This window comes from Hippopotamus amphibius, chromosome 13 (assembly GCF_030028045.1).
Source record: "Hippopotamus amphibius kiboko isolate mHipAmp2 chromosome 13, mHipAmp2.hap2, whole genome shotgun sequence".
Classification (NCBI taxonomy): Eukaryota; Metazoa; Chordata; class Mammalia; order Artiodactyla; family Hippopotamidae; genus Hippopotamus; species Hippopotamus amphibius.
Genome location: NC_080198.1, coordinates 32,450,491 through 32,472,783, shown reverse-complemented (window position 1 = coordinate 32,472,783; position 22,293 = coordinate 32,450,491). Strand labels below are relative to the sequence as shown.

Below are 22,293 nucleotides of genomic sequence, written 5' to 3'. Positions count from 1 at the left end.
ACAGGTCCTTTCCAGATGGAAGTTCCACTCTAGACTAAAAGACAAACGTTGAGCAAGAATTAAGATTGTGCTCCATGTTCTAGCGGGAAGTTACATGAATTTGTAAGAGACAAACCCAACATGGGCCGGGCTAGCTCCAGTTAAAGGCAAATGGAGGAAGTGATATTTAAACTTCACTTGACCTTGAAAAAAATAAAGTTATATCCATACATCATACCTTAGAGTAAGATAAATTCCAGATGGTCTAAAGACTAAATATAGAAAATCAAACCATAAAATACCAAAAGAAATCACAGGACAATTGTTCCTCTACTCTTTTGTGTGGAAGAGTTTTTTAACTATGACACAAAATTCAGAAGACATCAAAGAAAAGACTGACTAAATTTGACTACACAGAAATATTTTTAACATTTCTGTGTAACAAAAACCATCATTAGCAAAAAAAAAAAGACAAACTAGCAGGGAGGAGCACTTAAAACTCAAATCAAAGGCAAACAGGTCATATTTATAATATATAAAGAACTCCTACAGATAAATAAGAAAAAAGACCAACAAAAGAATGTGACAAATTATAAACATACTTAAAGATGCACAACTTCATATGTAATAAGATAAAAGCAAATGAAAAATAGACTTAAATGCCATGGTTCACCTTCCACATTGACAAAGATCAAAAAGCTTGCAAATCACACCACACTGACAGAGTTAATGTGAAAAAAAAGGCACTCTTACATACTGCTGCTAGGACTGTAAGTGGTTTAGTCTCTGTAGAATGCAACTAGCAAAATCTAGCAAAACTAGAAATGTGTTGTCCTAGCAATTCCACATCTAGAAATTTATCCTAAAGATATATTCATATATATACATATATGTATGAAATTAAGTCTATTCAGTTATTAATTATAGCAGTTGTATGAGCCAAAAAGACTTGAAACAATCTAGAAGTCCTTTAGGAAGTACAATGGAACAGTCCATAGAGGTAAAAAGCTTTAATGTATGAATATGGCAAGATGTGTAAAGATATTTTGCCTAAAATAAAGAAAACTGAGGTGCAGAACAGTGTTTATTACATTATGGCACATGCATAAATATCACACTACAAATCCTATCATTTTGCTTCCCTCTCTCTAGATGCTACTTCCAGTAATAGTTTTAGTTACACCACAGTACCTGGAACAGAAGAGATGTACAATTACTATTTGATGAAAGTGAATAAGTTAATGAATAAAGAAAATAAATGGATGAAGGAACACACTTGGGTACTTGGCCTGTCCCCTAAACTCAGTATCAGGTGCTTTTATTCATGGATACGAAAAGGTTGTGGCCAAATCCAGAAAAACCTAAAATACATCCTTATGTAAAACATACATGTACTGAATAAATTAATTTATATGTATGTAAATATGTAGATAAATTACTTTTCAATAAGCATGACATGAATTTTCTAGTTCATGTATTCCTATCTCTCAGGAATAAAGCATTCAGCATTCACAAGGATGATACTATTTTCAACCTTTCCCTCAAAATCTCTCAGTGGTTTAGGGGAGGAAAAAAGTCTACAGTCTTTATTCCAGCAACTGAGTTATCTACAACTAGGAAAGCAAAGGAAGCTGCCTTGACAGGATCATCTCCCACTTCGCTCTTGCATGAATTCCGTTACTCTCAGCAGGAAAACCTTCAACACAATCATAAGCATGAAACCCACAACCATCACCACTTAATGAACATCTGCTTTGTGCCAGTCTGCGATCCACACTCAACATGTATCTTAACCACAAGTTCATGAGAGATGAGCTATAATACAATTGTCTGTATTTTACAGACACAGGGATAGGCTTAAAGATGTGGACTTGTGTACAGCAAGCCACAGAAATGCTGACGTTGTTTCTTAGGATTAAGTTTATTTAATTTTCTACATGTAATATTCTGACAGCAAATAGAAGTTTGAATAACCTGGATTACAAGTGAAATGCTAACATAAAGTAATAACACGTCTGGGATAGCTGACACACAAAATTCAAGAGTAGTGCTTTTTTATCTGTTTAGGAATCCCTAAAAGGCCCCTGCTTTGCATGTTTAGGTAGCAAAAGAGCACCCACACTCACCAAAGTGATAGGACACCTATGTGCCAATTGCCCAGTGAGTGTTTCTCACCAAGGCCCACTCATCGCAGGTTATCAGAAGATTCTCCAGCTATTCGTTATTATAACCAACTCATTCTCTCCACGGTAATTATCTGTGAGCAACATATCATGCTGTCCTTGGAACCATCAAACTGACATATGATTAAATAGCAGAGGGCTCCGAAGTTAAATTTAAAACCACTCTCTTACACTTCAAGTCACACATCACATCGAGATCTGTCCAGCCATGGGAATATTCCAGTTGACCAATACCAAAGACCAGAGAGAGACTATTCCCTCATTTCACATTCCCATCTGAGAAAGGTGGTGATTACATTCTCAAAACTTTCTGAAGAGATTTTCCTAGGACATGAAGTAAAATTTTGCAAAACAGTTCTCTATATGAAGTTCTGCCCTCACCCCACATTAAAATGTCTGAAGAGCTGCTTATATTCACTGTGACATCTTCATAGTTATGTGTGGGGTCTTACAAGAAATAGCACAATTATTCAACACACTGTGAGAATCACATATTTTCAGCTTTCCCTGAAAAAATTATTGTAAAGTGTAAGTTATCGTACACTCAGCTGTATATACCAATAATGATAATACTTATATTAACAATGTTACCAATTAGAAAAAAAAACTGGAAGAGAAGATCAATGGGCAAATTGGAGTTAAAACATGTCTTATTGTTCTTGGACTGAAAATGGAACAAAAAGAAGTTCTTCAAGGGGAAATTTGTTTCCATTTCCCAACCCACTCTATAGTTTCTAGAATTAAAGTTTCTCTACAAAAATAGTTCTATACAACTCATTTTACTTTTGCAGGAGCTGTGATTTAGGAAAAACAGCCTTTTTCCATCTCCATTAAATAGCTGCACCCAAAGCAAAATCAGCCAATTTCTGCCTTACGATTCTATTCTATTTTCCATATTTATTTAGTTTAATACTATAAATAATTTTCATGTATATAATATTCTTTAAATTTAGGGTAAAATAAAAAAAGTGGCAAATACTGAAATCATCAGAATTCCCTAAAAAGCAAATTTCCAAAGCCTTTGTTAGATATATCAACAATAAAGAAGTTTCTTCAGAGAAACACATCAGCACCCACTCATTTTTAAACAGGTCCCCCCCAAAATGTAGGCTTTGCAAAAATGTGATATTATGCAGTGTGAAAAGTCCAAGCACCTTTACCCAATATGGAAGAAAGTCCCAGTCACTAGTTGGATAGGTTTCCCTACAACTCAAGCGGGTATTGTGGGTAATGAAGTGACAGAATTCACATTTCATAAGAAAAACCATATAAAGGAAACAAGATATTATTTTTCTAGAAAGTGATTTATAATAATACTGAGAAACTATTTTTTAAAAATTCCTTCTCCCTCTCAACATTTACAGAAAAGGCTAACATATCTTGAGAGATTTACTATTTGCTGATATTCATCCATATGGTAGCACCAACCAAAAGCCAGGAGCAGGGGAGGAAAAGGGAAAAGGAAAGATTTTGAAAAAAATACAAATGAATCGTTACCTCTACCCACTTGACATCTCTTATTCAGGGGCCAGGACTTAAAAGGCCTACCTGGGACTCTCTCTTGATTTTCCTGTTGTTGTTGTTTTATTGTCATTGTTTTAACAGATTTGCAAGTTGAGAATGGTTTTACTCATATCAAGGAACCTCAGAAACACAATGCACTACCAAATATTTCAACTACAATGAAAATTGTCTTCCTTCAATCTTTTTTTAGTATTCTGGAAGGTACAGATAGAGTGCCAGAGCAGCAACTTAAGCAGAAGCTAAAAAGTAAAAATAATACAGAGTTTAAAGCCCTAGTTCTACAAATTGGAGCTGGCTCAGCAAAACATTAGCCATGGCAAGTCCCACCAAGGCCAGGTCTGAAAGGTGCAAGAACCAACCTCTGGCGACATCTCAAAGGTTCAAAACCATTTCTAAATATAGAACCCACTTTATGTTTGCAGGAGCTGTAAATCAGAGAAAACAACTTTTTTCCATCCCCAATAAAATATTTGCACCCAAAGCAAAATCTACTGATTTCTGGCTTTCTACCAGTTCTGCTTGGGCATAAAATTTTCTGACACTTCACCAGAAATGTCAGCATTAGTATAAGGCAGCTTTAAAGAGGGAAATGATTTTCTGACCTGTGGATAACCCCTTCAACGCCAACAGGAAAAGGAATTTTTAAAAACACCTGAACCCAGTTTTTCCAGTTATTAGTATAAATGGCACAAACTATTTTTCTTAGTGGCCAAATCCTTCCTTAAAGGAAGTACTGGTCTTTGAATTCAGTGAGGGGTGGGGTTATGCTATATCCTCAACACCTAGCACAGACTCTTGCATGGAGAAGGATTTTAATGAATAGTCAAGAAAAGAGGAGAAGGGGAGGGAGGAAGAGGAAAGGAAAAAAGGAAAGGGGAAAGGAAGATGGAAGGAGGGAGGAAAGAGGGAACAAAGGAAGGAGAGAGGAAGGGAAGGAGAAAATGAGATAAATTCAGAAAGAGATCTTTCCCCTTCACCTTTTATTTGTGTCTTTATTTTTCTTGCATTTTCAAGCATCCAGCTTGATAGAAACCAATCATATCTTTTATTAGAGCTTCCTGTCTGAAGCTAGATATGATATCCAGGGCAGTCAACTCAACCTCCAGAAAGAGCCCACCAGCAAATCTCTGTGGGGACCACGTAAAAGGTAGAAGGGGTGAGACAAAGCTAATGGAAGATCCTTTATTCAACAGTCATGCATTCAACAACATTCAGGAGTATGACTGCCACCTCCAGTGTGTGGCACAACACCGCATGCAGCTAGAGACCCATGTGGTGCTAGAGGAGGCTGCTGTCTACTGGGAGACACAGTGCAGATTAACTGCCCTAATTCAAGGCAGGATAAGACACAGGCCAAGCAAAAGGGTTAGATAAAGCTCTGAGGAGATCAAGACAGGGAGAAATTGCTTCTGCCTGAGGCACTCAGGAAAGAGATGATAGCTGAGGTGGCCCCACCAGGGCAGGATTTGTGCACATGGAACCAGCTCAGAGTAGAGGAGCTGGGGTGGAGGGGGAGGGAGAGCATGAATCTCAAGATGAAGGAAGAGGCTGGCTGCACAGCAGACAGGAGAGTAGTCCCCCAAAATGCTTCATGAAATATAATCTACGAATACCATATTTGGGAAATCATGGATTTCCCTCCTACAGGCCTCTCAGAGTGTTTACTATGCAATTGGAGCAGAAGTGGCAAAAAAAATTAAGTAGAATTATAAAGGATTGTCTTTGGGGGAAAAAAACCCCAATACTTTGACTTCCTAGCTATATTAACTTGAGCAAAATATTTAGCTTTTATGAACTCCAGTTTCCTCTTCATTGACATGGAAGAAATGACTGTCCTGATCTCACACAGTCATTAAGAGAACTAAATACTACAAAAAAAAAATATTAAATCAGTGTTGGCATTTAGTTAACGTTCAATGTTATTACTGCTGCTACTGCTTCTGTTATACCTATTATTACTAGTATCAATGTGCATCGTGAATATAAAAATGAAGAATGTAATCCGCAGCATTTCTTAAACAGTTTGTTCAGTTTTTCATCAGCTATGTTTTAGAAATGCCAGGCCAGCATGCAGTGCTCAGCCTAGCACACAGGAGGTGCTTATTCTATCTTTGTGGAGGGAATAGGGCCAAGAACTGACCCTAGCAAAGAGTAAACTGCAGGATGCTCTGGGCAAGGTGTTTTTCATTATTTCTTTGGGCAACAGGCCTCAGAGGCCTGGGAGTAGTGACTTCATCTTTTGCTAGAAGAATGAGGGACTGAGAGTGTAGTGTTCAGCTTTGGGGAAAAATCACGAAGAGTTTATTTTGGTAGAAGTGTCTGAGGTGACTCTGTAACGAGCTCACGCCTGCTGCCAGGCGCCAGCCATCAGCTTGAGCCTGCTTGCCAGGGAGATGCACAAGGTCCCTCACCAACAGCTTCCCCATCAGACATGTGCAGGGAGGATCCCAAAAAATCCACTCCAAAGACAGCTACTTTCTCCCCAACAGGGGATACTGAGGCACAAACAAGAAAGCAGCTGACCCAGAATCCAAAGCAAATCAGAGGCTGGGTGAGCCCAGGAAAGGCCTGAGGCCTCTGCTTTTACTTGGTTGATTCTCTGGCATGATTTTGGACTGAATTCCAAAGGATGCTTTTCCTTTTTTTTGGTCAACTGCTGCATATATTTATCTAGATAACCTCATCTCTCATAAGTCACATGCTAATCTCACAAATAGTTCCTAGAAATGAGCAAATTTCACATAAACCCTCCCCCAGAGTGCAATGCATGGATCTTGCTAAACCTCACCAGCTTCCCAGTGGTTTGTGTATAGATTCTTGACAAAAGCGGAGTTTTCTGGAGTGAGACCCTAAACAGCTTTAGAATATGACATTTGTGTTTTACCAAACCCAACACTTAACATCTGTCTACCTGAATTTAAGCAGGAGAGCCTACAGAGAGTTTGAAAAAGAAACAAGGTCACTTTAAAAAGTAGCTGGAGGGGTGACAGGATTAAGATGGTGAAGTGGGAGGATGTGCACTTACTCCCTCTTGCAAGAGCACGGGAATCACAACTAAATGCTGAAAAATCATCATCAGAAAGACACAGGAACTCACCAAAAAAAGACACCCCACATCCAGAGACAAAGGAGAAGCCACAATGAGATGGTAGGAGGGGTACAATCGCATTAGAATCAAATCCCATAAATGTTGGGTGGGTGTCTCACAAGCTGGAGAACAGTTATACTGCAGAAGTCCACCCACTAAAGTGAGGGTTCTGAGCCCCATGTCAGGCTTCCTAACCTGGGAGTCCAACAACAGGAGGAGGAATCCCCAGAGAATCAGACTTTGAAAGCCAGCGGGATTTGACTGCAGGACCTCCACAGGACTTGTGAAAACAGAGACTCCACTCTTGGAGGGCACACAAAAAAGTGTGCTCACCAGGACCCAGGGGGAAGGAGCAGTGACCCCACAGGAGACTGAACCAGACCTACCTGCTGGTGTTGGAGGGTTTCCTGCAGAGGTGGGGGGCACCTGTGGCTCACTGAGGAGACAGGGGCACTGGCAGCAGGGGTTCTGGGAAGTGCTCATTGGCGTGAACCCTCCCAGAGTCCAGCATTAGCCCCACCAAAGAGCCTGTAAGCTCCTAAGTAGCCTCAGGCCAAGCAACCAACAAGGTGTGAACACAGCCCCACCCATTAGCAAACAAGCAGATTAAAGTTTTACTGAGCTCTGCCCACCAAATTGGATTAAAGTTTCATTGAGCTCCGCCCACCCAGCCCTACCCACCATCAGTCCCTCCCATCAGGAAGCACCCACAAGCCTCCTAGATACCTTCCTCCACAAGAAGGCAGACAGCAGTATCAAGCAGTATCAGCAGTATTTCATCTTGTGGAACTGAAAACCACAGTCACAGAAAGATAGAGAAAATGAAAAAGCAGAGGACTTTGTACCAGATGAAGGGACAGGATAAAACCCCAGAAAAACAACTAAATGAAGAGGAGATAGGCACCCTTCCAGAAAAAGAATTCAGAATAATGATGGTGAAGATGATCCAGGACTTTGAAAAAAGACTGGATGCAAAGATCGAAAAGTTTACCAAAGACCTAGAAGAATTAAAGAACAAACAAACAGAGATATGCAACACAATAACTGAAATGAAAAATACACTAGAAGGAACCAACAACAGAGCAGTTGAGGCAGAAAGGCAAATAAGTGACCTGGAAGACAGAATGGTGATAATCACTGATGCGGAAAAGAATAAGGTAAAAAGAATGGAAAGAACTGAAGACAGCCTAAGATACCTCTGGGATAATGTTAAACATGCCAACATTCGCATTATAGGGGTCCCAGAAGGAGAAGAGAGAGAGAAGGGACCTGAGAAAATATTGGAAGAGATTATAGTTGAAAACTTCCCTAACATGGGAAAGGAAATAGCTACCCAAGTCCAGGAAGTCCAGAGAGTCCCAGGCAGGATAAATCCAAGGAGAAACATGCCAAGACATATAGTAGTCAAATTGACAAAAATTAAAGACAGAGAAAAGTTATTAAAAGCAACAAGAGAAAAACGACAAATAACATACAAGGGGACTCCCATAAGGGTAACAGCTGATTTCTCAGCAGAAATTCTGTAAGCCAGAGGGGAGTGGCACAATATATTTAAAATGATGAAAGGGAAGAAACTACAACCAAGAATACTCTACCCAACAAGGATCTCATTCAGATTCGATGGAGAAATCCAAAGCTTTACAGACAAGCAACAGCTAAGAGAATTCAGCACCACCAAACCAACCCTACAACAAATGCTAAAGGAACTTCTCTAAGCGGGAAACATAAGACAAGAAAAGGACCTACAAAAACAACAACAAAACAATTAAGAAAATGATAATAGGAACATCCAAATCAATAATTACCTTGAATGTAAATGGACTAAATGCACCAACCAAAAGACACAGACTGGCTGAATGGATACAAAAACAAGACCCATTTATATGCTGTCTACAAGAGACTCACTTCAGACCTAGGGACACATACAGATGGAAAGTGAGGGGATGGAAAGAGATATTCCATGTGAATGAAAATCAAAAGAAAGCTGGAGTAGCAATAGTCACATCAGATAAAATAGACTTTAAAATAAAAAATGTTACAACAGACAAGAAAGGACATTACATAAAGATCAAGGGATCCATCCAGGAAGAGGAGATAACAATTATAAATATATATGCACCCAGTATAGGAGCGCCTCAGTACATAAGGCAAATGCTAACAACTATGAAAGAGGAAATGCAAGGCAGAAATAGAGACACAGATGTAGAGAACAAACACATGGACACCAAGTGGGGAAAGCAGGGAGGGTTGAGGGGGGATGAATTGGGAGATTGGGATACCAAATTGTACACTCTAAATATATGCTGTTTATTGTCTGTTAACTGTATCTCAATAAAAGTTCTAAAAAAAAAATAAAAGTAGCTGGAGGGGAGAATTTCTCATGGAGTCCACAGCACATAAAAAGGACCCAAGAGTTAGACTTTCCAGCTTCAGACTGGGAGATAAAGAAGAGGTGCTGGGCAGACTACAGACTTTTCCGGTAAGAAAGATCAGACATTTAAAAAATATATATATGTGCTAAATGTATACATATATATATATATGTATGCATACACAAATATATGTATCTCAGTTGTGAGCACATAAACAAGCACAGTGGCCAGAGATCCTGTATTCAGTTCAATTGTTACATTTCATTTTATTTTTTAGCTGGTAAAACTGGAAATGGTTGGACAAAAAGCACAGTTATTTCTGGAAACTTGTCAACGCTCAGAAAGCTCCTAGGACTCCACAGACTTATTTCCAGAAGAGCAAGGCTGTCCAATCCTTCCTACACTAAAAATATAACTAGAGACTGTTTATAATGATTGTACATTTTCTCCACTGTGTTCATTGGGGCAAGAGGTTAAATGATATTGAAATTATGATCTGAGTCTTGTTTTGACCACAATAGTTCTCCCAATTAGACTTGGCCTGCACATTTATCAAACCCAATCAGCACACCCTTGTCCAAAGAAGCCCTTATCACCCACAAACTCTCCAAGCCCTAAGCCTGCATCCTATCTTCTGAGAGTCTAAGTTTACATTCATTTGCTACACAATAGGAAAAAACTAAATACTACAAAATACAGTTCCTGGCACATAAAAGACACAGTAGAATACCTGTGGACAGCATCTGAAGGCTGAGAGCCTGAGGTGTGACAAAGAAAGGGGTACCTGGTCTCAAGGGCTTAAATATTAACAGGTACAGATTAGGGGTAGCAAAGGGAAGGCAAAAGGAGAAAGAAAGCAAAAAAGACAGGCAAGGAGAAAAGCTTAAAGCTTCTTAAATGAGCAAATCCAAAACTTGGAGGAAGGGTTTGGATGCCATGTGGCCATAGTCCTTCTACCCTGCCCTCCTTATGATGTCTGTTTCTGCACATAGGGGCACTAGAAAGTGAATTAACAGTCATTAGGTTTTTGGTGAGAGCAGTTCTGTAGCACCGTACTTTTAATCTCTGTTTAGATCTCTGTTTTGAGAACTACTGAGAGCGGGCTTCCTTCAGTATGATGAAGTTCATGGCAGTTTCTGTGGGACACCCAGTGTGGTATGTGGGAACAGCAGAGAAGTGGTTTCAATTTCAAGGACTAGGAGCCTCACCGCTGGGTTAGGAGCAGGCAGTGGGGGGGCAAAACTTGTGTGTGGGCAAGAGGCCTCGTTTTGAAATTATTCACGACTGGCTTAGGTGATGAACAGTGGACAGAATAAAGAGGTGTAGACCCTGAATAAAGAGAGGAAAATAATATAGCTTGCCTCTCAAAGAGCAACTATATTGGCTACTAATTTAATTTGAATCTTTTTTTTAAGTCTGGGTAGCCCAGATCACACAATGAGCATCTTGTAGTAAACTCTTTAATTGAATGATAACGAAATCACTAGTATTATTATGTATTATTGGAAAAAGAAGTCTTGCTTGACTTAAGGGAGAACCAATTATTGACTTGGGCCCGCTACCTTAGAGGAATCAAACCTGGGATGCATTTTCAAACAAAATGTCCATTTTGCTTCTTAACACTGGGGTGCACACAGTCAACAATGAATCTCGTTTTACATTTGGTTCCATATGCTATGCCCTAGGTAATTAAAGTATGTCTTATGGCTAATAAAAGTGAAGTTAAAAAGTTTAAAACCAAAACAATGACAGGAAATAACATGTGTGTACAATATGTTACTAACACACTGATAATTTTCAAAAGTGACTTTAAAAAAAGTATTATAAATCTTTCAAAACAGTGATTTATTAAGCGAAAAGTCTGAATGGTTTGCACTATTAAATTTAGCTTTCAAGTTGCTGTGTCATGGGCAAGTCTTTTGTTCTCCTAGGTTAAATTTAGCATCCTGCATTTTGTTTTCTCCAATGCTCCACGTTTTATCATCACGCAGCCAATTTTCTGAGCCACTCCGGAGAAATACACTCAGGAGTTTTCACGATAATTTCTCTTGCTGATTTTAAGATCCAGGAAGAGAATGTATCAAATAATTCAACAGTGATTTATTTTCATTTTCTTCTTTGCCTTTTCCTACCTATACAGTATTCTCATAAAATAAACCTTCCCTAGGCATGGGATGAAATGAAAAAAAAAAAAAAAAAAAAATGTGGTGGCCAGCGGAAAACCATTTCAGAAATGTGTTTGTTAAACAAGTGCAAGCAATAAATTGAGCTTAGGAGGGAAAGGCGGTTAGAAGAAAAACTGAAAGTACTGACCTGAGAGTCAAGCTGATTGGAGCAAGGGTGAAAGCAGCAATTTGGAGGATAAGCAGAAAGGAAAAGGGATAGCAAAAGAGAATAAAAGGAAGGAAATGCATTAGTTTTAAACATACAGCCAACAGATGTTATATTAGCAGGTTTTATAACCAAATGAAAGAAAATAAAGCAACTTTTATCTGATATTACCCCCCAAAAGCCTGGGCACACACCATAAGCTGTTATTACAAGTAAGAAACCAGCATCTGCTCTCATTCACATAATCATGAGCACTGATGTGAACCAGAGGTGTGTTCCAGCAATTCAATGGCACAATTTGCCCTTTTCTGGAGGAATATTTATAGAGAAAGCTTCTATCTGTGTGCATGTAACATTTTATTATTTAATAAACTGAAATGGAAATTACTAAGGTATTAGAACTGGTGGTAAGCATTTATATCAGAAAGATTTTATTAGAACCAGTAAGTTGGAAGATGATATCCTAGGAGATATTTTTCCTTCATCCCTAAAAACTAAAAGAACCTGAGCAATTTAGCTTTCTGTTCAGATTTCCATTTTAGATGCTTATAGAGCACTGTACCAAGCAATGATCAAAGACTATGAGGACAGCTTCAGGTGAGGTACCACCTCCCTATCAGCCTCCCAAAAAAAGACAGATTAACTTCCAAAGCTAAGAGTAATTTTTTTCAGTTGTGAAAATGAGGATCAAACTTCATCACTGAAAATACCCAATCGCTTGATAACTAATTAGTAGAAAAATATGTAACATGCCCTTCTAATCTGTCAAAACAATAAAGTCTCTAATGTGAAGCAAAAATTAAAAAAGAAAACATCAAATCCTCTTCAGGCTACCACAGAAGTCCTAGTGGACATTCATCTTGTTAATCTATAAAATGCCCTTTGCAAAAAACCAAGCAGATTAAAAAAATACTTTATCAGCGATCTGCTCAGTGGGACCCCACCATTCCATACTATTAAGAAGCAGTTTTAAGCACTTCACACAGAAAGGAAAAGCAAAACAAATCCTCGGGAGAAAGCTTAAACAAAAAACATTTCAGATGAAAACAGCATTGACTATAATGATAAAAACCAAGTAGAAAATTCAAGATTAAACACTTGGTGAAAGCATTGATCCAATAATCCCTCGTGTCTGAAATTCCCCTGTATTTTGTGATAATGAATGCACAATTGACCAAAAATAAGAGTTAAATCAGGCCGTGGTCTTTGTGGGGACTCTAGTGATGCTGGCCCCCGCCACTGTTTGAAATCCTCTGGAGCAGAGGTATACCAAACTGAGGCCCATGGCCAAGCTTTAGGGAATCCTAAACTGAAACAGCAAGCAAACATTTAAGATTTAGTTGTCTCTTCCAAGGGTCCCTAGTTTCCCTTGCTGCCTCAAAGGCATCTGTGCTATCCATGACCTTCCCCAAAAGGCTACTAGGGATGGTATAAAATCATCTGTCACTTGTTTTAAAGAAATTTCTTCAAATACATTTACAAACATAAATGGAAATTACTTAGCAAGAAGAGTTTATATCAAAACAAACAGAACTGGTATCAACTTTCTTTCATGTACCATGAGATTTCTACATCATATTATCATAATTTTTAAAAAAATAAAGCTTAAGTTTACATTTTGTGAAAAGAGTTCTGAAAGGCAGCAATGAAATTATGTCAGCACGTTACTAAGCAAATTCAGAGGGAAAAAGTCTGTTTCTCAACCTCAGATAAGGTGCTTTTAGGCATCTAAAATGATTTCTCATTGTCCGAATGTCTGGTACTATTGGTCCCGATCCAGACAGTTAAATGCTACCTTGTTTTCTATTCTGATGTTATGCTTTAGGAGTAAAACCCCCTGAGAGACCCACTTTCCTCTCCACAGTGGGGAGGGATGTGATTGAGGGCTCAATTTGGGCATTCCCTGCTCCACATAAATACTGACAAAGCGCCTAACATATTTAAGATAATTACATGAAAGGTCACCTGACTGATTCCTTCCCATGGGTGAGATGCCAGAAATCCAGAGATGGCAAGCCTTATTTGACAGACACTGTTAACCTCTCTCTTTCCCCTAAGGCACTAAAGGATTAATTCTGAAGCTCCAAATAAAACTCAGAGACCTTGATGGGCAATGACACAGAAAGATTACATATTTCATTGTCTCTAATGTTTAATTAGCTACTTGATTGTGCACATACAAGATATCTAGCATTGGTGATCATATAAAAACTTCGGCCTGATTTGGACCAACTCTCAGGGGCTCGCTCAAGGCCCCGCACCCACATTGTATCAAATTCCCCCAGAGCAGCCTGCAGGCCAAAGCAGAGGCTCCCTGCTGAGCCACCAGCATCAAGTGCAAGAGTTTACAGGCAGAACTGCACATGGGGACCACACTGGAGCAATATGCACTTTGAAAAGCAGAATCTTTAATGGCTGATGAAAAACATCATTCATGTGGAATTTAAGAGGTAAATGCATCCAAGTAAGTGCCAGGCATGTGCTATTTACAATGTATATATTGTGGAGAAAATAAAGAATGGGAATATTAACAGAATAGAAAGCAAACACGAATTGCCCTCTGAGAGAGAAGTAGGCCAGTGTCAGTGTCATTTGAGTTATTCCTAACCCCATACCTTTTGTTACACATGACTGAATATTTTAGAACACTAGCTGCTTTTAAAAAAAGGTCTATTCACTCTGGTAGGTCACATTACAGACCAGAGACCACAAATTTATTTCAAGTTCAGTTTTTTGGTTTTCAAAATCACAAACTTAATTGCAAACACTCCTCCATGACTCCAAAATGGAGATACATGTCACATTGCTAAGAAATCTTTAGTTCCCAACATTATGAGGTATGAATTTTGTAGTTTAAAGCCAGCAAATGGAGATACTGCCCTATTTGAAAAGGGTTGCCTGACAACTCAAGGAAGATGCTTTGGTCAGAATACACATGTAGCCCAGCAGATAATGCTTCAGAAAGACAGGCCAAGGCTGAGCTCTCCTTTTCCCAAGAAATTTCCCCTCTTGATCTCCACCCCCACCTCTTTCTGGGTCTGGGCTGGGACTGGAGCTCAGACATTTCCCAGACTATGCTCTGCTGCTGGACGCAAGACACAGGCAGGCAGAGAACTGGGACACAGTCAAGTCCCACCACACATTTTATGAATTACAGTGCCTGGGAGGCATCAGCTTTAAGGAGAGGCAAAGGCAGAGATAAAGAAAATGTGCAGAAAGTACATAAAGATAAATGCCTGTAAAATCACTGTTGTTTTAATGGATTCCATATTGAGGAGATAAAAATGTGAATATTTTTGATGATTTAATGGCAATAGCGTCCAGCTAAGACCTGTTTGTCCAACTAGACAATTATGCTATTTTATGCAAATATTTATAGTAGCTGATCTTGATTTTCAGTGACAGTTCTGAAGGGCTGGTTTAGTGCAGCAAAATGCCTTCTAAACGTGGGGCACATTACTTTCTCTCACGAAAGCTAATAAAGATGAGGCCGATCTCCCGTGGTCCAGCAGCGATGCCTCTCTGCCGGCTACATGACTATTGAGTGCTACTGGACTAGCTTCTTTCTTCTGGCCCATTGTTGGATGGGACGATTCTCAGTTGCTCATCCACCAGACCTGAGTTCAAATCCTGATTTTGATTTTTACAAACTCCACAACCTTGAGGAAGGTACTTAATCTGTATAAGTCATAGTTTTCTCATCTATAAAATGATGATAATGAAACTTTCTGTGCTGTGGGTACGATTGGCAGTGTTTGGCAGAGTACCTTTTACACTATGAATATAATATATATATAATCTATTATGATTACAATTACTATTAATAATATTACCTAGGGCATCCTCTCTATGGCTCCCTTCTTCTCAGAGAAGTGAGAGTCAAGAAACCTACTAAGAGTCAAGAAACCTCCATTACAGTTCTATCTCTTTCTGACCACAGGACCAATCTTCAGAAGGTCGTTTAACCTTTCAGGGTCTCAATTTTCTCATCAATAAGGAAGACACTATCATAACTTCCCTGTGATTTCACACTATCTTTTTAAGAAAAATTCTGCTCCTAAAATATAGTTCCAAAATAGCCATGTAGATACATCTAAATTAACAGTAGTTTTAAGAGCCAGTAGGCTCGCAGAATATTTCCACACATTAAAATTAAAATGAAGCCCTTAAGGATTTTAATTTGTATGCTTATCAGAAAAAAAATGTCACACTGAACAAAAATCAGATTACCATCAAACTAATGCTAAGATTTTTAAATGATTTTCTTTTCTGGTAGTCAAAGCTTCAGTCTCTTACACATTTTGCTGGCACAAAGCTTCAGTCTCTTACACATTTTGCTACATCATGGATGTCACTCGGGAAAGTTGACCATTATTTTCTCAAACACTGAAGAAGTACATAAGCCCTCAAAAGATAAGCCAACTGACTTTTGAGTATTCCACAGAAACACAACATCATCCCTACAGGCCATATTTCTCATGCATAACTTGTTTCCTCCTTGAAATGTGAATGTGCATTCCATATTTACTGCAACCTGAGATCAGGGCAACTAAGCAATCAATGTTCACTCACCATTGACAATTCACAACATGACTGCAAAGTTTACCTCTCAAGCTCTGCAATTTTCTTGTCCTTGTCATTCTTTTCATTCTCCACCTCCTTGAGGATCTCCAGCAACCGGTCGACTTCTGCTTGGGCCTTGCCACACTCATCACGGTAGTAAGATGCCTCTTTATCAAGCTGTTTTATTCGGTCTGCAAATTCTGGGTTCATCCTGGAGTCATCTTCAATATTATGAGCCTTCAACATTATATTTTTAAAGAATGTAGTTAAGATAACAATTGAAAACAACAATAGATAGTGCAGTGACCAATGGTCCAGAAATTAACTTTGGGGGAAAAATCATAACTATCAAGAATTATGGGTATACTGTCAGTTAAAAGGCAAAACAAAAATCACAAATTTCAGCTACCTTAGAAGAACAATCTTGATTTTTAAGGGAGTTTAATTTATTGTTGATATTTTGTTTCATTAAATGATGATACTTTTTGCTTCCCCCCCCACACACACACAAGAAATGGGGGCTCCGTGGAGGTAGAGACAGTGATGTGTTTATTTCTGGCGTGTTGGCAAGCAGAACTAAGATAATTCAGCTCCTCACAGTTAAGTAAGTGATTCATACCAACAGCTTCCTTTTCCATTACAGAGAAACTGAGATAAAACAATATTAACTTATTTCTCTAAGAACCATCAAGGTCACGTGTAAAGCCAAGTAACATATAAGAGACTGGTTGACTGATCATTGAACACTTCATCCCACTGAGAAATTTCAACAGAAGATGCAGAATGAAAGAAAGGCTTGAAAATGCAGAAAGGCTTTCCAGCTAACAGTCATACCCATAAATTCTTGTTCTTTTGACCAAATTAACCTGAATTGGGAGGAGGATGAGCTAGTTCATGAACAAGCACACAGACAAGAATCTGCAAACACATGCATGAGGGGGTGGGGGGGCAGCTTTACACACGAGAACAGACACAGGCAACAACACAGCAACAACACTGCAGAATAATTTGCAGCCAAAGTATTTGTGGTTTTGTGTGTGTGACTGTGTTATGGCTTTTTTTTTTCCCAAAACAAACTTTTGGCTGAAATATTCCCAGACAGATGGAAATAACACTGCACTGCAATGTTTTGCCTACCCCTTGTTTCCCATTATTCCTAATTGACTTCTTCAAAGAGCAGGCAGGGAAAAAACAAGTAGTTTAACAACAGTGCACATTCAACACAGAAAGTTCAGAGAGGTCATATATGTATATATCTCCAAAATCCATGTATGAAATAGTAACATGTTAGCAATTTATTAGGACTTAAACTGTCCTGCTGTCTTCTTTGTAGAGCAGATGTCTGTTGTGTTTTTATACACTTCTTTAAAAAAATTTCAGGGAAAAAAACAAGGCAAGCAAGCTACAACTACTGTGGGGTCAAATGAATCATGCATGGTTAGAAAAATTAATACTAATACTACTGTTATCAGGTTGACAGTCTTTGCAATGATTTAGTAGAAAAAAATTCAAAAATTAGTATAAATAAAAATAAATTTCTTATTTATGACAAAATAATTATTTTTAGGATTTTTTGCGTGTAACATATTATTTAAGCATGAGGATAGGTGGGGAATAATTTGCTTCCACGTTCTTTAATCCAAGATTTCCTTATTCAAAAAATAAGCTCAACTATGCAAAAGAACTTGGAAAGAATATATCAGTTGAATATAGTATCAGGCTGCCTTTCATCCACATTTCTCTGAAAATATTTACTTTTATTATTTAGTATGTACTCTGAGTTTCATTAGAATAGAATGAATGAGCTTTTTCAGTATAACTAAAATAAACTGAAAGAGAATCCTGAGCTAATAAGCCTTTAGGAGTTTATTCATCTAATAATTTTATTTTAATTGAAGTAATGAATATTAAAATTTGTTAACTTCCCATCAAAAAATGTAGAGTAGATATTCTATTTTAAAACAAAATACTCCATGTAATTACTTCCATTTGTGCTAATAAAAACCAACTCATTACTCTTATAACAGAAAAGCATTTAAAATATACAGTTTTTAGATTACTAAGAGAAAGAGAACAAAAATTTCATGTTAATTCTCTTCTACTTTTATACTATATTACCATTATTTTATGGCAGCTAAAAACCTTTTCATAGCAGTTTTCTCAAACTACCCAGTGACATTAAGATCTTAAAAAAAAAAAAAAGGAAAAGAATTAATGAACTAAGTCATGACCAGCTAGAAACACTCAAAATAAATGAACAAATGTTTTGATAGTTTATTTCTGATGAGTGAAAATTCATTTTTTGACTCAGTTTTGAAGATTCACAAAGAGCTAGCAGTTAGCTACGGTGGTTTATTTTGGTTGCTTTTATTCTTAAGATTATTATCATCACAATTTTTAATAAATGGGTATAGGATCATTAGTTCTAAGACCTAGATTCTAAATCTGGCCTTGTGTCTTATGACCACAGGTAAATGAATAAGCCTCTCTAAGGACAGTGAAAACTACAAAATGACAAACATAGGGAAGGTATTATTCTTTTGTGTTTTTATTGTGATTATTCTATAATATGCATCCCATCAGTGGGGCTTGTTATACAGCTAAGCTGATATGTTTATTTAATTTTCATTGACGAGATACTATATACACCTTAGAGAAGCCTCCCTGCTAGGTTTTCAGAGAAAGCAGTCTGCTGGTGATAGGTATGTGAGGACATTCCTTATTTTAGCTCCTTGAAGAGAAGAAGTTAAATCAAGGCAAATTTTCAGCATGGGGTGAAATTAGATGGGTTGGTAGTCTTTTAAACCTAGCAAGTGAGTATGGTTAAGGGACTCGTGGGATGTTTAGAGATACAGAAAGCCTAGGAAAAAACAATCCTGAATCTAGACCACCGCTGACCACTGTATATGACACTACGGTTAGATCATGTTATTAAAATAAAGACCATAGCCAAGTTTACAGCTGACCTGGTGTCTGTTAGATAATTTGTAGGTGTTAATGATTATTCCTTTTAAAAGGAATAGATAACCTGAAAAACACCTTTGAGTTAAATATATCTGTTTATCTCCATGTCAGTATCTACTGATTTCTGGGCAAAAATTTATGTCAAACCACCTTGAATATTGGTGCCAGAATTCTTAGAAAGATCATTAAATAAAGATGTAGACAGATATCATTTAAAAAACTGTTAAGTCAATAGAAAGCTATAAGAAAGAATCATATAGAGATGGAAGAGTAACAGCTGCTTTTGGATCATCACTAGGGTCCATGTGAAAACCCAAGGAAAGAGAGAGTTTCATATGACTGTAGGCTGGTGAGTCCCTGGTCCAGCCTAAGTAGTGGAGGCAAAAGTCTTCCACGGAATTTAACCAGCTCTACTCAGCATGAATTACAACTTTTCAGAGGATGGGGTGATGAGTGTGTTATACTGTGATCTGTAGACAGGGGGGAGATACTATACTAAAGAAAAACAGGAGGAAATTGAGCTTATAAGGCCAAAGCCTCCTCTAAAAACAGAGAGAAGGAAGCATTTTCTCTGCATTCAGACAATGCTCTTGCCTTTTCACATTAAAACATGGGTTCTTTAAACTAGACTGGCAGTTCCTGATGGGGATCAAAAGTAGACCACAGATCTGGGCCTAATATACTTTAGGCACTGCAAAAACATAATAAATACATTTGAATAAATCATTACCTGAACAAATTCCTACCATAGCATTCTGACCTATTCAAGGTTTAGACTGAAAACATACGATAAATACTTCCCCTTATGAATCTGTTGGTTTTAAATTAGTTCCTCCAAAAGGTCAGGAAGCAATTGCCCATTCCATTCATCTAAGATGCATCAACTTCATTCACTAGTCAGTAATCTAGCTCTTCAAAAATGCAGATTGGTGTGGATTTTCTTTTAATGGTTTCAGAAGTTATTTATCATAAATACAGTGAAGCACATTGTCACTTTCAAAGATGTACAGCAGTCATTAAAACCAAAGGAATATCAATGAGCAGTTTTTTCCTAATGTAGAGATTTAATTTTTCTGATTAAATGGGTCAGTTTAAAAGCAAATCCAGGTATCTGGTTCTGCTTCAAAATATTTCTAGTAACTTTTAGAGCAACTTTCAAGCATCTTATAGAAACACAGAAAATTGAGAAAAGAACATTTCAAAAATGTCTGTATTACATATTAGATCAGTAAATTTTGAGGGTCCCCCAATTATGTTTTTTGCATTTCCATATGTAAGGAAATTTCCCCACAAATGGGAACAATCAAAACAAAGTTTTGAGCCTCACAGATGTGGGCAAGCTTGGCATTTTGATGTGAACTGATTTTGAAAGCCTGAATCAAGCACAGAAGAGAAATCTGGTCATGACTTAGGACAAGGAGTACATAACAATACCTAGTGGTTATTTTAATGAAAGAATTTAGAACTATTTCAGGAAATAAGGCAAAATTTCAGATTAATACTATATCTAAATCAAAGAGCAAACATGACTAAAACCATACCAGGACTGATTGTATCAATATGACAAATCACAAGTTTATTTACGCTCCTCTTGTGAAAGTTAGCCACTGATTATTTTCTATAAAATGTTAGTTCATCATTCCAAGTGCCTAGAAAGGAAAGCATTAACTTTGGTCCAGAAATCTGCTGTGAAACTACGCAGGGAATATTCAATTATAATGTTAAATAACATCCTCTCTTTGAAATGGGCCTTAACAATTTTAATAAAAAGTCATTTCTCTCAAAATAAACAAATGATTAGTCATGACCATAAAGTGCAAACAGACCACTGACTAATTAATCTGAGGACTTTTCTTTCATGCTGCTTATGGTTTTAGCAATAATTTGTTAAATTTATGCACTGTAAAAATATGATTCTCCATTGCAGCACTTTGGTGGTTTAGTGTCTGTTAACAACACTTTAATGGTCCTTTCATATCTTAACAGCAGAACAGGGTATATAAACTACTCTAAACATTATTTCAATCTGCTAAAGGAAGTTCCAATCTTCACATAATTCTGAGTTATGAACAAAATATTACTTTTTAAAATAGAGTTTTTAGGGAAATTATAGAACTCTAACATATTATAAAATTTAAATTTTATTTTAAATCCAATTAATACCAAATACAATACCTGAGTCTAAAAAATACATCTGGAAACTAATAATGATGTACCTTTGAGTCTTATATTACTTAGTGCTAAAGGAAATTATTCTTTCACAATTCCAGCTAACTACATCCAGAATATTGACAATTTGCATATTATAAAAACTATTCCAAAAAGAAATCTCTTCTCATAGATGAGACAAATAGGATGTATAATAAACATAAACAAATGTTCAAAATAATTTTTTCTTAAGTTCCACATATACAAAATAAAAAGAATCAACTATATGTTTAACAGCTTTTAAGACCCTTCACACAAAAAAGTAATTACTAATGTAATACCCTTTAACTATGGAATTTCCTAAAATTAGCAATGTAGAGAGCTGAGTAATTATCTAGATGTCTGATACAAAACAAATGACTTCAAATCTTGTTATTTCGAATATAACTTGAATTCTTTAGGTATTGAAAGCCTGGATTAAGTGTGAGGTATGTGTGTTTGGGTGCATATGTATGTTTGTACATGCTACATGTATGCTCTGATTTATCTCTTAAATAGTTGTAATTTTCCATTGTATCAGGGGAGCTAGTCTAAGAATGAATCAAGTAATTTTCAGACACTGGCAAAAAGAAAAAAAAAAGTCATAAAAAGAAACCACAATATTTAGACAAGGACTGTGAAAACATTTATAATTCAGCCTATCATGTCCCTGGGATTGTACAGTCTTATAATGATGTATAAATCAGGAAGACCTCATTAAACACAAAAACTGTTTTTCCCCTTTGGACTGGAAAAATGCTTGGTCTTTTTCTTGTAAACCCTTACATAAAACATAAGCCCCGCAAAAGATGAATTTGCAGAAGAGATGGAATTTCAGAGGATAGTGACCAGGCAGCAGGGACTCATGTTTGGGAAGATCAGAGGGGTCTCAAGTGTGTCTTGGCCAGTAGCAAAGTTGCTTCCAGTACCTCCAAATCAAACATTTGCCCTGCAGTAATGATGGTATTAAATGAAGGACTAAATTTTGGACCCAGAAAGCCTAAAGACTTATTAAAAATTTTTAGGAGGCTTCTGGATACCATCTCTGGGCACAAAGACCATTAGGTTACAGCAAAGAAGGTATTAAAGACTGATCAAAAAA

At 37.3% G+C, this 22,293-nt stretch overlaps 1 protein-coding gene across 1 annotated transcript in view; it reads right to left on the bottom strand.

The window, feature by feature from the left end:
* Positions 1–22,293, bottom strand: part of ERC2 (ELKS/RAB6-interacting/CAST family member 2) — a 913,064-nt gene that overhangs the window by 452,795 nt on the left and 437,976 nt on the right. Inside the window, exon 12 of the mRNA XM_057705261.1 lies at positions 16,084–16,277. Within this exon, the coding sequence (XP_057561244.1) occupies positions 16,084–16,277 (194 nt within the window). The remainder of the gene's footprint in view (positions 1–16,083; positions 16,278–22,293) is intronic.